Consider the following 14,446-nt stretch of genomic DNA (forward strand, 5'->3'; position numbering starts at 1 on the left):
AATGTTGCTGTCTTGTCCAAAATATGTGCCTTGGAGCCTCATCAGGCCATGAGGTACGCAAAGCATAACAGTGAAAATTAGAGTGAAAATAACTTAAAGAACTGTCATTACACGGGGCAGAGACCGTGCTTCTCTTGGGCTGGGGGCAGTGCAAACCACAATTACTTGCACACACCTCCTTCCTTCCTTCCTTCCTTCCAGCTTGCTGACTCCTGCTGTTGCCATGCAGAGAAACAAGCGCTCGTACAAAGCTGATAATTTTGTGGTTTCTGTCCCTTCCCATTCAGGAAGGCAGCAGTGTGTGATCGATTGCCTCGGGTTCTGGGGAAAACACATAATGTCTGAACTGGGCTCTGGGGCCAGTTTGCAGTGAGTATAGGAGGCAGGAAACTACGAGCAGCCCATCTGGGAGAGAAGGGATTAAGAAAACGGGTGCAGATGGGGGGCAGGGAGAAGGGAGGCTATTTAGGGTTAGCTGTGAGCTCGATGTGGGGGTGTGACCAGGCGTGAGGAAGCCAAACAAGGTAGCAGTGGGCTGAGGGTGCAAGAATCAGCCGCTCTGGGAGCCGTGCGGCAGAGGGTTTGGGGGTGTTTGTGGTGGAGCTGGGGCGGGGACGGTGCAAATGAGGGATTCGGGCGGTGCGGACAGAGCTGGCTGTGAGGGGACTGCAGTGATCAGTGTGGCCATGCCACTGGCCGTCCCCAGAGCGGGAGTGCCGAGATCGGTGTGTAAGGGCCAGGCACCGGGCCTGGGCTGTGGGGAGAGGAGGGAAGCTCTGCGTGGGTCAGATAAAGCAGTCCTGTGAAAGGGGCACGGCCGGACGGAGCCGCTGGTGCGCAGGAGGGTACGCGCGGATACCCACGCCTGTGAGCGAGGAAATGAACGGGTGAAGGAACGAGTGAGCGGGTGCAGAAGGAAACGCCGTTCTCCCAGGAGCGGGCCCGGTGCCCGCCTCGCGTCCGGCTGCGCCCGGGCCAGCCTGAGGCGCCGCGGGGCGGGGCGGGTGCGCGCGCAGCGGGCGGGGCCACCCTCGAACGCCCCGCGGCGCCCCCCGGTGGTCGCGCCCGCCGCTGCTGTCCGGGCCCGGGCCCTGCGCTCCCTCGGTCGGTCCTTTCCGCCTCCCCCTCCCCGCCCCGGCCGCTCCGGCCGCCGGGGCCTCCCTCGTCCCCGCCCGCCCATGGATTTCACATAGCAGCCGCCGCCTCTACCGCCGCCTCCTCCTCTTCCTCCGCCGCCGCTCCATGGCGGCTCCGGCTCCGCGGCCGCCCGGCCTGTGCTGCTGCCGCAAGGGCTCCGCGGCCGGGCCGGAGGCGCCGCCGGCCCCGCCGCCGCCTCCCGAGCCGCCGCCGGACGTGGCGTCGGCGTCCAGCTCGCAGCTCTTCAGCCTGAGGCACCTGCACCTGGGGCTGGAGCTGCGGCCCGAGGCGCGGGCGCTGGCGGGCTGCCTGGTGCTGGAGCTCTGCGCTCTGCGCCCGCAGCCCCGCGCTCTGGTGCTGGACGTGCACCCGGCGCTGCGCGTCCTCTCGGCCGCTTTCCGCCGTGCCGCGGCCGGAGAAGCGCCCTGCGCCTTCGCCTTCTCGCCCTCCGAGGCCGCCGCCGCCCCGGCCCCGCCGCCCCCGCCGCCCTGCCCGCCGCCGCCGCCGCCCTGCGCGCCGCCCTGCGCCGCCAGCCCGCCCGCCACCGCCACCTTCCTCTCGGCGCCCTGCATCGCCGCCGGACCGCTGCCCCCCGCCGCCCCCCCGGGGGACCCGCCCGCCGGCCCCCCGCCCGCCGCCGAGCCGCCGCCGCCGCTGCCCCTCTTCTCCCAGCCGCCCTGCTCCGCCTGCCCGCTCGGCTTCAGGGTGGACCCTTTCACCGACTACGGCTCGTCCCTCACCGTCTCCCTGCCCGCCGCCCTCCAGCCGCACCAGCCCTTCCAGATCATCGTCCGCTACACCACGGCCGACGGCCCCGCCGTGAGTACCGGGCGGGGGTCGGTAGCGTAGGAAACCGGATCCCGGGGCGGCTGGCAGAGCCCTCCCGTGCCGCCCGCGCCTGTCGCACACCTTTGCTTCTGTTCTAAGTGACCGTCGAGGAAGCGCCCCGGCTCCGCGGAGACGGCGGCGGGAGGATCTCACTGCCAGCCCCTCCGGTCCTGTCCCTGGCCCCGGCCCCATTGCCTGACATCGCCAGCCCGCTGGGCAGCAGCATCTGTTCCCTGTCCGCAGGGGCTGTCGGCACTGCCACCCCCGCGGTCCCCTCCGCACTCGGCAGCGGTGCTCGTACCGACCCGGCCGCTCTCCCTCCCGTCTTCCCCCATCGGGTGGACCCCAGGGCTGTTCATCCCACCTCACCACAGTAATTTAGAAATGTTTCATTCTTTAAGGACGTTGTAGTTGTTGGCAAGGAGAGTGAAAATGTGCAAACTCCTGCCTCGACTTAGTCCTTCAGGATAAATTATGTCATCCACAATGTAAGAATTTCTCTGGGGGTTTTGCCAGCTGCTAACAAAATCACGCCTTGCACATCTAGGCTGGTGTTCCAATGAGCCATGGTCAGGAGCTTTGAGAAGAGCAGGGGTGATTCCACATGTTCCTGCAAGTTATGTGCTGAATAAATGGACGAGAAATGGCCCAAAACACCCCTTTGGATGTAGCCACAGAGGTTCTTCCATGTCTGTGGATTAGCTTCCTTCAGCAGTGAAGTGCTTCGTTAATTCTGTAATTTCTTTTAAACCCCAGGTATTTAGAAGCAGCTTGTTCCTAGCCTTTTAGGTGCTGCTTGTCAGATCTTGTGTTTCTAAGAAGTTATGACAGTGAAAACATGAAGTTCCTTCAGTTCTTTTTATTACTGTACAGCCTGTTCAGGTTGGAAACTAAACTGAGGTGATTTTCATCATGTGGTTCATGAATCTATTTGAGAAAGAAATGTTTTTTTATAGGAGTCTTGCAACTTTATTGCTTCTCTCTTGCCTAGAGGAATTGTCTCTCAGCCCTCTGATTTGGTGTTGTTGTTGCACTGGTCAAAACCAGTAAATGTGTGGATCTATTTTACAACATATTTAACAAGAGCAGAAATTTAACATAAAAGCTTCGTGCAAAACAACCCACAGGAGGTAAATAGTAGGCCTTTCCTCTTGATAGGAAGGTCTTGCTGATTAGAATGTGTTTGCTGGATGTTTCTCTGTCTAATTTTAATACTACATGGAAGATCACAAAAGTAATTTCATCCTTGGAATGATCTGGGTAGTCTTAATATGTTGGCTTACTTGGAATAGTGAGTTCCAAAAGGAGATTTTTATTGACAGAAGTTTCCTGTGGTCATATGGTGATGTTTTAATGTTGTAATCCTTCCCTAAAAGTGCCAAAATGAAGTAAGATTCTGTCACTTTTAAAGTTCAGATCCACTTGGTATTGTTCCTTTTCACCTGTGAAATTCCTGGCTTTACTATTTCCTTGTACAGTACTCTGCCATGTAGCTCACACTGTGTTTAGAAGATTCTGTTCGTAATTTTTTTCCCCAGGTTTATGAAGAAACGTGTTTCTTCTGTCCACTCTCTGCCTTGTTTATGGTGAGAAGGCTTTAAAGCTAATTTGGCATTGTTGTGTGCTCTGTAATCGTTTTCAGTCTGGCTGAGCCACACCTCCCAAAGTACATGATAACATGCTTTCCTCCTCTTGAACAAATTGTTTTATTTTAGGCCAGCCTGTGCTTTCCCTGCGTTTTGCCAGCCCTGTTGCCAAAGGGGCAGCCTGTCCTGTTGAGTCTATGGAAAAGTGATCTCAGTATGATTGGAATACTGATCTGGCTTTGGAAATGTGAAAACCACTGTAGGGTTCAGGGCACTGATGTGATGTTAATTTAGTCTCAACTTGTAGTGATGTGTTGTCTCCTTGGCCCCACACACAGTGTGGATGCTGGAGGAGGACATTTCTTCCATACCCTCTGTTGTTGTCTTGCTCCCCATGGATCGAAGGTGAACTACCTATTCTTTATACTGTTTTTTGAAGTCTTTATTTTACCTTTAACTGTGTGTCCTGCTTCAGCTGAAATGAAACTGCAAGGGCTCATGCCAAGATTATTGATGGTCCCAACACTGGGGACATGCACTGCCCTTCCCAAGTGATACTGGAAAGCAGAAGCAGGCATTCTCACTGACATAAATCCTACCATGTTTGCTCACTCTCTATTGTAGGTTTTGGCTGGCAAAATATTTGTCCTCGAGTAGCACCTGTTGTAGCCCTTCATGTTCAGCATGCTGAACTATTTTGTTTGGATCCAAAGCGATTTGGTGCTATTGTAGTGCTCTCTGTCATTGCTGTTTTTTGGCACAGCACTGCACTTTAACAGGGATGAGTAACCCATATGTGTAAAGGGGTCAACTGCTTTATACTCATGTCTTGTAAATGCTCTGTCAGTTCCTTTTCTCTGTCAGTGAGGCACAGATTTATAGTGTCAGACCCCTCTCTTCTAGAAGTTCTGTTTTCTTTGGCCATTCTAGGAATTTATTCTCCCTAGGTGAGGGTTTATTTTCTGTGGGGCCTCTAGCATACTTGTGGGACCCATAAAACAGTAAATGCATGTTACAGTGCAGTGAGGATGTGTTGGCAGTAAGATCAGCAGCAGAGATGGTAGTGTTTAAAATTGGAAACCTGTTGTCTTGATATACTTGCTTTGAGCCATCTGGACATGTTATTTGACTGTCCCATTATTTCTCATGTGGAGGAAGAAACCAAGATCTTTGTGTGTTTGATGGACATTGAGAGACAGCTGAGAGATTAAATCTGCCTTTCACAGAGCATTCCAGCTCCCTGTGCTCTTAGGAAGCCATATGCTCAGTACATCATCAGTTTCCATCAGAGGCAAGACTGTCACAATCATTGTGTATCTCTCCTAGTGTGGGCTGAAGGCACACAGTTATCAGGTGTGTCAGGGATAGTAGTCCTGTTCTTCCTCTCCTTCTTCTCCCTCATCCTTTACTTCTTGGTAATGGTCTTATGTGATATTTTCTTTTTTCCTTCCCTAGAGAGAAAAATCTACACCTGTCTCTTGCCCACTGTCATTCCTCTGATTTGGCAGTGCACATCTAAACACCAGTGCTATTTTCTTTCTTTAAATGCAAATCCTGCTCTGGGTTCTGATACAAACATTTATTATAACATTTCCTTCAGGATTTAGCAGAAGGGACAGCCCTCTTCGCAGTGCTAGAAACTTCCCTGTAATTCCTTAAATTTGTCTCGATTCCTCAGTCCCCATAGAATGACTTGCTGCCACCCAGGTGTGCCTTGCTCCTGTCACGTGCTCTGCATCTCAGGTGTTTTGTTTACTTTGTCATCAGATAGAGCAGCTTGTTTGCCTAGAACAGAGGCTGTGGCTTTGCAGCTCTCCCTGCGACCTTCATCAATAATGCATGTAGAAACATGAAGGGGTTTAAAATTAAAAGAGGCTTAATTGCCTTTGTCATTTGCCAGATTTGGGAAAAAGATTATGATCTAAGTCAATAAAAATTATACTCTCGGCAGGTGCCTTATAAAGTGTGAGTTTCTTTGCAGTATGTGGGCAGGGGAAAGCCTGGGCTGCCCAAAGCCTTTGTTCAGCAGAGGAATCAAGCAGGTCTTCTTAATTGAAATGCACCACAGAACAGCTTTAATCTGTGAAACAGCTTTCTTGTATACATGAAAAGCTAGATAAAAATGAAGAGCATGATCATGATGTCATGTGTATTTCCCAAGGGGAAGTGGAGGAGGATTTTGGATGTGGAGTAGATGATACAGCCCCAAATATTGCTCTGTCCCTGTGCTCCACCACCTGCCCCAGCAGCACTCTGTGCCTTGCACTCCTTTCTGGGATGCTGTTTATACTCATTTTCCTCAGCCTGTAGCCCTGCCTCTGTCCAGAAGCATAGCCTGGTCTATTTATATTACAGATCTATTTATATTGTTTCAGGATAACTTTCATCATTGTTCCAAGTGCGCCTGGAAAGCGAGACTAAGGCTTGCCATGTAGCTGCAGACATTAGAAAACAGGGGGAAAAAATACTTCATCCTCTGCAAATGTTTTCCCTTTTGGTTTGTGGGGCTGGTGCTTCGTTTAACTTCAACCAAATGTTAAATAAAGCAGGACTAGTTGAAAAGAAGTTATCCTTAATTTGTGGAGCTTCTTGTAAACAAGAATCAACTCTTGGTTCCCCTTCCCTTCCTGCCTATGTTTTCCTCCTGCACTGCTTAGGGAGAACTTCCCCTTATCTCTCTGCTGTGAAGGCATGTCTGTCAGCCCTTTTTCCTTCCTACTCAAGTGTTGCAACTTAGGTGTGGTGGTGCCTTGTCTCTCTGTTTTCTTTGTTAGCCTTTTCTGTCTCTCAGAAAGCAAAGGAAACAATATTTTGAAGACGAGTCTCTTCAGCAGGGCCAGCTGATACAGATTGGAAGTCATACTCTGTGATACAAGTACAAAGCCACTGATCACAGGAGTGTTTTTAAAAGGCATTGAGGCAGATCTGTGAAATTTAATTTCTGAGCCTCTTCCCTGGATCGTTAGAAAACTATCCTGTATTGAGCACCTTCTTTTTTTTTGTAAATATATGTTGTAGGTGGAAGTTACTAGTTATTGGTGTGTAATGAGACATATGTCCCCAGATGCCTTCTGGACAGTTGTCTCCAGTTCCATAATGTGGCATTGCAGAAATTATATTCATTGCTGTGAAAAGCAGGTATCTATGAGAAATGCTGTGGAAATCTGTAGCTATGTAGGTGCCCCTGGGCTTTGACCCAGGGCTGTGGGCAGTGCTACACTGAAATGCAGCATATGGATGTGAACAGACAGAGCTCCCCAGAAGTCCTTCTTTAAGCTTGTTTCTGGCCCTATAGGCTTGAAATACAGGAGGATAATCTTAAAACAAATTCCAAGAGATTCATTTTACTTCTAGATAAAGGTTTTTAATTCTGTAATTTTTCCCACCTAAAAAAAGCCCAAACATTTGCCAGCAGAAGTGTGAGACTCCATGGGAATAACTGAAAGCTGCTGGCTGTGTGTTTCCTGTCCTCACCTTCCACTGGTCCCTGGGGGTGCTGCTGCAGTGGATGATTTGGGAGAGGAGCACACTGAAGAAAAAGGTCTAAAGGCAAGGGAAGAAGATATCAAGAAGTAAGCTTGTAGGACAGAAGGAGAGAGAGAAAACTTTAACTTCCAAAAGTTAACTAGAAAACAGAGTTGTAATATGTTGTTAAAACATGAGCTGACTTAGTACCCAGGCTTCTCTCCTGTGTTTCATTGCTACCCCGTGAGGACCAGAACTGAGCTAGTATTTGCACTAACTGCTGTTCCCTGATCTCAGATTTATTGGTTGCTTTGATCTAAGAATTCATCAGACTCAGAAGTTTTATTCCTTGGGCTTGACTGTTTCCAAGACTTCCAGTGGTTCCAATTTTATTGCAAATTTCACAATATTTGATGTTTTCCATCAAAGTTCAGCTCCAGTGTTCTAGGATTACAAGGAAATCCTTATTTTAAATTGCCCCTACACTTCAAAGTTGGAAGCAGGGAGTATGTGAAAGCACAAACTTTTGAAACAGAAAGACCAGAAGGCAAATAATTGGATCTTTTCGTATTATTCTTAATCTGTTTTAATTATTTGCTGAGGCAAATAATTTGACTTGTGATTTATTTTCTGTTTGGTACTGAAAATTGATGTGCTCAGTTGTGTGTTTTGTTGGCTTTTCTTTTGTGACCACCCAGAATCTCCTTATCCATTCTGTAAAAAGAGGCCTCCAGTGTCCTTGACCAGATGTTTCTTACATATACCGACTTTTTTGCATAGTGTCAAAATGTTTGATGCTTTAGCCAGGAGGGCAGTGTCAGGGTCACAGATAATGTTGTGTACACTGTTCCGCTTCAGGGATTTTTGGTTTGTGGGTTTGGGTTTGTTTTGGGTTGTTTTTTTTTTCTTTTCAGCTTATGTTACCTCACCTCTCCTATTCCTGTTCACATTGAGTTATAAACACGGAGATATCCAGAGTACTCCCTTTGAGAAGAAGGTTGTGCTGATGTTTGTTAGGGACTTAACAAACTTAACCAGACAAATTGATACAACAGAAATAGTGAGTGGCAGGAAGACACTGTGTTACATGTCACCACTCAGTGTTCAGACAGTAAGAAATTTTTCTGAGCATTCCCAGCAAATAAACTGGAGTAGAAAGATGTATTGTTAGAGATGGAAATGTGCCCTGTGCCAGGTGTTCATTTGGGGGGCTAAACAGCTGAGGTGGTGCTTCTCTCCCACAATCCTCTTGATTTCATGTTTTGTTTTTGGCAGCTCACCCTTGTCATGTTCTGTTTCCCTCACCTCTTCTTCCTGTCGTGTTTCAACAGATCTGGTGGCTGGATCCAGAGCTGACATACGGCAATGCCAAGCCCTTTGTCTTCACACAGGGACACTCGGTGTGTAACCGCTCCTTCTTCCCCTGCTTTGACACCCCTGCAGTGAAATGCACCTACTCAGCTACTGTCAAGGTAAGGGATGGCTGTGAATGCTTCATGGAGCTCTTAGTTGCTGTTAATCTGTGAAAACATAGTTACATCAGGTACTTTTAGCAGCTTACACCTGGTAAAAATATTGTGGTTCGATGTTATAAAGAATACTGAATTTTTTAGGTACAGTTCTGGTTCTTGGGCCAGAATCAGGATAGTACCAAAAACGTAACTCTGTTGCCTACCACTCTTGGGTCTTGCCTTCCTTGTACTTAATGCTGAAAGAGTAATGTGAAATGTAAATATGGGAGAGAATTTGCTTGGTCCCTTCCTATAGTGGTTATTGTTGATAATACTCAACTGTATCATACCAATTTTTGCAAGAAAAAGCCTGAAGTCTTTTGAAATCAGCATCAAATAATGTTGCATGTTGTGTAGATGAAATAATATGTGGATGCTTTTGGGACAGCTGGCATACAAGAGGAATAATATCTTCAGCTGGTATCTTTTCATGTATGGGCAGATTGTGGTATAAAAACCTCACAGAAATCTTAGATTTTGTGTTATGTAAATGATTGTTTTTAATGTACATCATCAGGCATAGATGAAAATGAGCCAAAGATCTGTGGTGCAGTCATTTAGCTGTGGTTATCTGATGAGTTGATGTGTATGATGTTGGTCTTCCAGGCTCCAGCAGGCATACAGGTGTTGATGAGTGCCACCCAAAGCTCCTACCTAGAAGAGGAAGGCGTATATCAATTTTACATGGAATATCCAGTTCCTGCCTACCTAGTGGCCTTGGTGGCTGGAGACCTCATACATGCAGACATAGGTCCCAGGTAAGATTTGCAGGGAGTTCATTCTATGTCATTTGTCTATGGCATTTTATGTCTCTGCACAGTGCTTCATACTGTAAAGTAGTGAAGATGTTGAGTCATTGATAAGGGAGCAGTTGTGTTCATGAGCTGTGAGCATGGAGAGAGTTTGAAGTGTAGTTGGGTGTGAAGAAATTCATGGCAGTGCACTGGCAAAGATATGTTTCTCCTTCATAAATGTTGCCTACTGTTCCCTGAAGTCTTTACAGCTGCTTTCTCGTTTCCTTGTTGGAGGGATTTTTGGTTACCTCTTGTCCTGTTCCGTGGAACATTAGTCTAGGAGGGCCCAGGTCTGATGGAAGGTCTCCTTGTTCTATTACCATACATGGAAGTGTGGTAAGCAGTCAGGCTATTTTTTTTTCTCTAAGAGATAATTCAGTTTGCTGAAGTATCACCTGATGTTTTCTGTTTTCTGACAGGAGCAGAGTGTGGGCAGAGCCTTGCCTGCTGCCAACAGCCATCAGCAAACTTTCTGGCATTGTTGAACGCTGGTTGACTGCTGCAGAGAGTCTGTATGGCCCCTATATATGGGGAAGGTGAGTTTAATCATTCTCATGGGAATGTGCAATGGGAACAAAATAGAACAGTATTGAGAAATGATCATGCTTTCTCCCTATAGCAGGGCAAATTAGCATTTCAACTGGCAGCATTGTAGTAGTTGAAAACAGACTCTGGAGTTTTGTCTCTACAAGTTGCAAGGAGGTCCATGGAGGCATGGAGGTGTTTTAGCTGGTTTGCAGGGCAGAACTAGAGGTTTCTAAACACTGGAACTTTCCTGAGGAATGAGGATTTTTCATACTACAGAGTTTTGTGATGTAAGTCCAGCACTGGGCCAGACACCATTTAAAATGCACGGTTGTTTCATTTATCTCATTTATTTCTGCATTTATTGTGGCATGCCTGAGAATATTGAAAATCTCACTACAGACTCATTGAGAATCCAAGTCCCCCAAACCAACATGAATAGCTTTTGAGTAGCTTGTCTATGTGTTTAAAAAGAGTGGTTTTGAGAGAATACTTTCACTCTTTGGATGGGAGAAAATGTTTACAAAGGTTTCCTTTATTTCTTTGCTAAAGGTAAGCAGGAAGATGGCCTTGTTTCTGACTTCTAAAATATTGCTTTAAATAATCTGAGAATATGGCCCAGTGTGCCAGTGCTGATCACTGGTAAAAAAAAAATTAGAAAACAAAACAAATCTTACTGTTGTGTTCCGAAGCAGGCAGATTAAAGTTGTTTTGCTGACACTGCATGTATAGGAAATCAATTCATTCATTGACAGCTTCCTTGCCTCTCTCTTTCCTCCCTCTGGAGACTCAACACCATGTTACACTACTGTTTATAGAGTAAATGTTTTTTGTAAATCCCAGATACACAGCTTGTGATGAATTTGTGTGTGTGAAGGGAGCACAATGCTTCTGGGATGTGCTGCATCTGCTGCACATCAAAAGACTGTCAAGTCTTTATGTCCAAACATAAGCAGGTCCTTGGCCAACAAAATAAATTACGGTCCTTTGATCAGAAGGATTAGGCCACTGCTCTACAACGTTTGCTCCTGAAGTCACAAGGTCTCAGAAGAGCCTTCCTTAAAGAAAGAAAAATGTTACTGTGTCTTCTGAAAGATGAAAATGTTAATGCGTGTTTTCTAGCTGCAATTTGTTAATTTCCTTTCTTCTTTCTTTTCTCCCTAATTTTAGATATGACATCGTTTTTCTTCCTCCATCCTTCCCTATTGTTGCCATGGAAAACCCATGCTTGACCTTCATCATCTCTTCCATTCTGGAGAGCGATGAGTTTTTGATCATTGATGTAATCCATGAAGTTGCCCACAGCTGGTTTGGGAATGCGGTCACCAATGCCACATGGGAGGAGATGTGGCTGAGCGAGGGCCTGGCCACCTACGCGCAGCGCCGGATCACCACCGAGACCTACGGTACAGCTGCAGAAACCTCTGCTTGTGCTCCTCCTTACCATAACTCAGAGTTGCCTGCTTAGAGTATTTGCCTTGGAAACTCAGAAGTCTGTAGGGAGCTGGTTTTCAGTTACGTTTTGCTTTATATCTGGAACACACACCCACACACAGCCCCAAACTTCGTGTTGAACATCTTGCATATTTAGAGCCTGACGTTGTCTTGGCTTTAGTGGGCTCAGTACCTGATATGGTATCAGGGGGTACCAGGGGCTTTGAGTGAGGAGTGTTAGCACAATGCTGTGGGGACTTGGAACTACTGTTGGGTATCAGGCAGGTACCCAATAGTAGCTGGGAATATATATCTCAGTGCAAGGTGAGCAGAGGATGCTTCAGAGAAAGGTGTAAGAAATCTCATCACAATTACATTGTGAAATAAGTGTCCTCTGAACAAGTGTCCTTTTAATTATGATCAGTTAGTAGCTACCTGCTGTTAAAAAGAATGATGGCAGTAGCACTAAAAAAAATGCACAGATTTATGTAGCTGTTTATGTGCTGGAGACTTCCTGCAGGATTGTAAGCCCTGCCTTTGCATGTGTCAGTGAATTTCACAGGTCACTTTTTAGGTGCTGTCTTTAGAATATAAAAGTAGTAAATTATTCCTCTTGCCTTTAAGTTTAATTGGCTTGTTATTGAAGTGAATAATGGGAATGTGTGCTTTTCTAGTTTGTCCCTTTATGTTCTTAAAAGCCAGTTCCATGTGTTTTCTCAAGCACCCATTGTAAACAGTCTTAGAAAAGTTCCTAGAAATACTGGCAGCAAAAATGTTTTGAAGAAAGCATTTGTTTTATTCATGTACATTGTTTTTGGACATGAGCTGATGACAAGTTAGGCAAAGAAGTGCTCTGAGCATCTATGGAGATGTTACAATGCATATTGTATATCTTTGAAGACTGTTTTATGTGGAGTAATTCTCAGTGGGTAAAACTGTCCTAAGTCACAGTATACATGGCAGTAATGTGAGTAGGTCAGCAGATAAGCTGTTCATCATCTTAGTCTGTTCCATTCATCATAGAACAAAATCCTTGCTGATTTTGGTCTAGTCTTTAGAGCTGGTTGTTTCAAGGAGCATTTTCTGGGAAACTAAAAAAAATCTGTCCCTGTGCAATTCTTTAGTAAGCTCTTTCTCCATTATGTTTTGTTTCCAAGACAAACCTCTGATCTAAATCTTACCATTTTTGACATAACTTCTGTAGTATCTTCTGTTGGTAGTAAACAGGCATCTTTGCAATGGTATTGCTTAGGGAAATGTGAGTCCACTGACTACCACTCCTCTTGGATCTTGATTAATTCTCCTCTCTGTAGCTTGAAGTAATTGCCCTTAACACTTGTTATCCTAGTTCTTGCTTTCCCCTGGGAAGCAGGTCCACTTCTTTCTCTGCTCATACAGGTTCTCCTGTTTTCCAGATATATCCTGGTTCTTAATTCACATCTGGCTCTGTAGTATTCGGGTGTTACATGGAGACTCTTAGGTTGTATCTGTGTAAGAAAGCCTATCTTCAGGTGAAAAACTCAGCAAAGAAGGCTAAAATGTTAATACTTATGGATGTTAAGTATCTTCTGAATCTAAATGTCCATTTTCTGCAGCTTCCAATGTCTGCAAGGGCAAAGGAAAGATCTCTTGACTGGGCAGTGTAATAAAGCTAGTCTGGTTTGAAAGCATGGAATGCTCTACATTGTAGTTAGGGAGAACAGGAGTAGCTTACCTATTCACAACTGTAAAAAGTCCTAATGAGAGGAAGGTGAAATACTTTGGGCAAAAAACCAAGTAGGATGATGGATAAATCTTTAAAAATATACACAGGATCTGTAATAAAATAACCAAATCCAGTCCTTTTCTCTTTCCACTCAAGAGGTGACATTTGCTTAGTAATATCCTTGGCACTGAGTATGGAATTGTGTCTACTATTCTGTAGAACAGTGACAGTATTGTTTTTGTAGCACTTGATTGCTCCCTGAAAGTTACTTGTACAATACTTTTTTCAGTGCTGTTCTTCTTATCTTGTAAGAACTGATGAAATGGTGTCAGGGATGTAAAGTTAAGCCTAGTTTTCATGCTGTTTTGTTTTTCAGTGCAGCCTGATGCGTGATCAGAGTGAGGAAATACACTGGGTTAGGCTCAAACTTCCATTACTAATTACAAGGATGTTCTGCGCTCAAGTTTCTCTGCCATTACATTACTGTGATTCTGTCTCACTGTTCTGTCTTTTGCACCTGCAGCAGCTTTTACTTTGTCCCTGTGCCAGTCCTGCACAGATCAGGTTTTGCTTATCGTTTTCTCACAACTAACAATTTACTTTCTGGTGTAGGAGCTGCCTTCACTTGTTTGGAGACTGCATTCCGCCTCGATGCTCTCCACAGACAGATGAAGCTCCTTGGAGAAGACAACCCGGTCAGCAAGCTTCAGGTTAAACTGGAGCCAGGTATTGCTTTTGGCTGAGGTTGCTCTACACAAAATTATACACCATGATGGAATATTGACAGAAAATTACTAATATTTACATGTCCTTTATGGGGAAAAAAAAAACACAAAACCAAAAAAGATCCCGAACTGGTTTGTAAAACAGTGTAAAAATAAGTAAGAAAGCTTTGATTTTCAAGGTTGGATTACTCATCTTTATAGATACTGTTTTGTGTAAGAACACACTTACTGAGTAGAAATAATGCGAAAATCTGCCTTGAAAGCTACTTGGGTTTGAAATTCTGGATATGTAAAATAAAGTATTTTAAAGTGGAAATATTTGGAAACATAATATAAAATCCTCTGCTAGTCAATGTTCCTCAATGTGTTCATGTAAGAACTAAGTATGTATGTAGCATGCAGATAAACAGGTACTTGCTCTAAGGTGAGCTTTGCAGAGGCTGTTTGATTATTCCCTGAGCCAGATGGATGACTGCTCTCTAGATTTACCTATCTCCTTCACTGGTAATTCTCTAGTTCTGTGGTCACAGCTGGGTGGCTGAAGCAGTCTTCTATCTAAATAATGTTTAGAACAGCCTAAAATGCAACTGGAGATGATATTTGAGTCAAATGGAATGGAAAAGCATGTGTTGGAAGCCTCAAAAATAGGAGCAAGTGGTGATTACCTTGTTCTGATATCTTTGAAAATTTGTGCTATGGTGATTCCCAGAACCTGGCACTTGAAAAAAGGATTTGT

General features: G+C 45.6%; 1 protein-coding gene across 12 annotated transcripts in view; it reads left to right on the top strand.

Annotated features, from left to right (window-relative positions):
* ABCC5 (ATP binding cassette subfamily C member 5) overlaps window positions 1–14,446 on the top strand; it is a 68,000-nt gene that overhangs the window by 46,646 nt on the left and 6,908 nt on the right. For 11 of the 12 annotated variants that reach the window (XR_009933481.1, XM_062499536.1, XM_062499538.1 and 8 more), the window contains 5 exons: window positions 8,348–8,488; window positions 9,134–9,285; window positions 9,741–9,857; window positions 11,017–11,252; window positions 13,598–13,711. Coding sequence is in view for 11 of the 12 variants with exons in the window: in XM_062499536.1 (XP_062355520.1) it covers window positions 8,348–8,488; window positions 9,134–9,285; window positions 9,741–9,857; window positions 11,017–11,252; window positions 13,598–13,711 (760 nt within the window). In the remaining variant the exon portion in view is untranslated. Of the gene's footprint in view, window positions 1–1,209; window positions 1,600–1,779; window positions 1,957–8,347; window positions 8,489–9,133; window positions 9,286–9,740; window positions 9,858–11,016; window positions 11,253–13,597; window positions 13,712–14,446 lie in introns of those variants that run through there. The other variant, XM_062499546.1, reaches the window with a different exon arrangement.

Source organism: Cinclus cinclus, chromosome 10, assembly GCF_963662255.1.
Source record: "Cinclus cinclus chromosome 10, bCinCin1.1, whole genome shotgun sequence".
Classification (NCBI taxonomy): domain Eukaryota; kingdom Metazoa; phylum Chordata; class Aves; order Passeriformes; family Cinclidae; genus Cinclus; species Cinclus cinclus.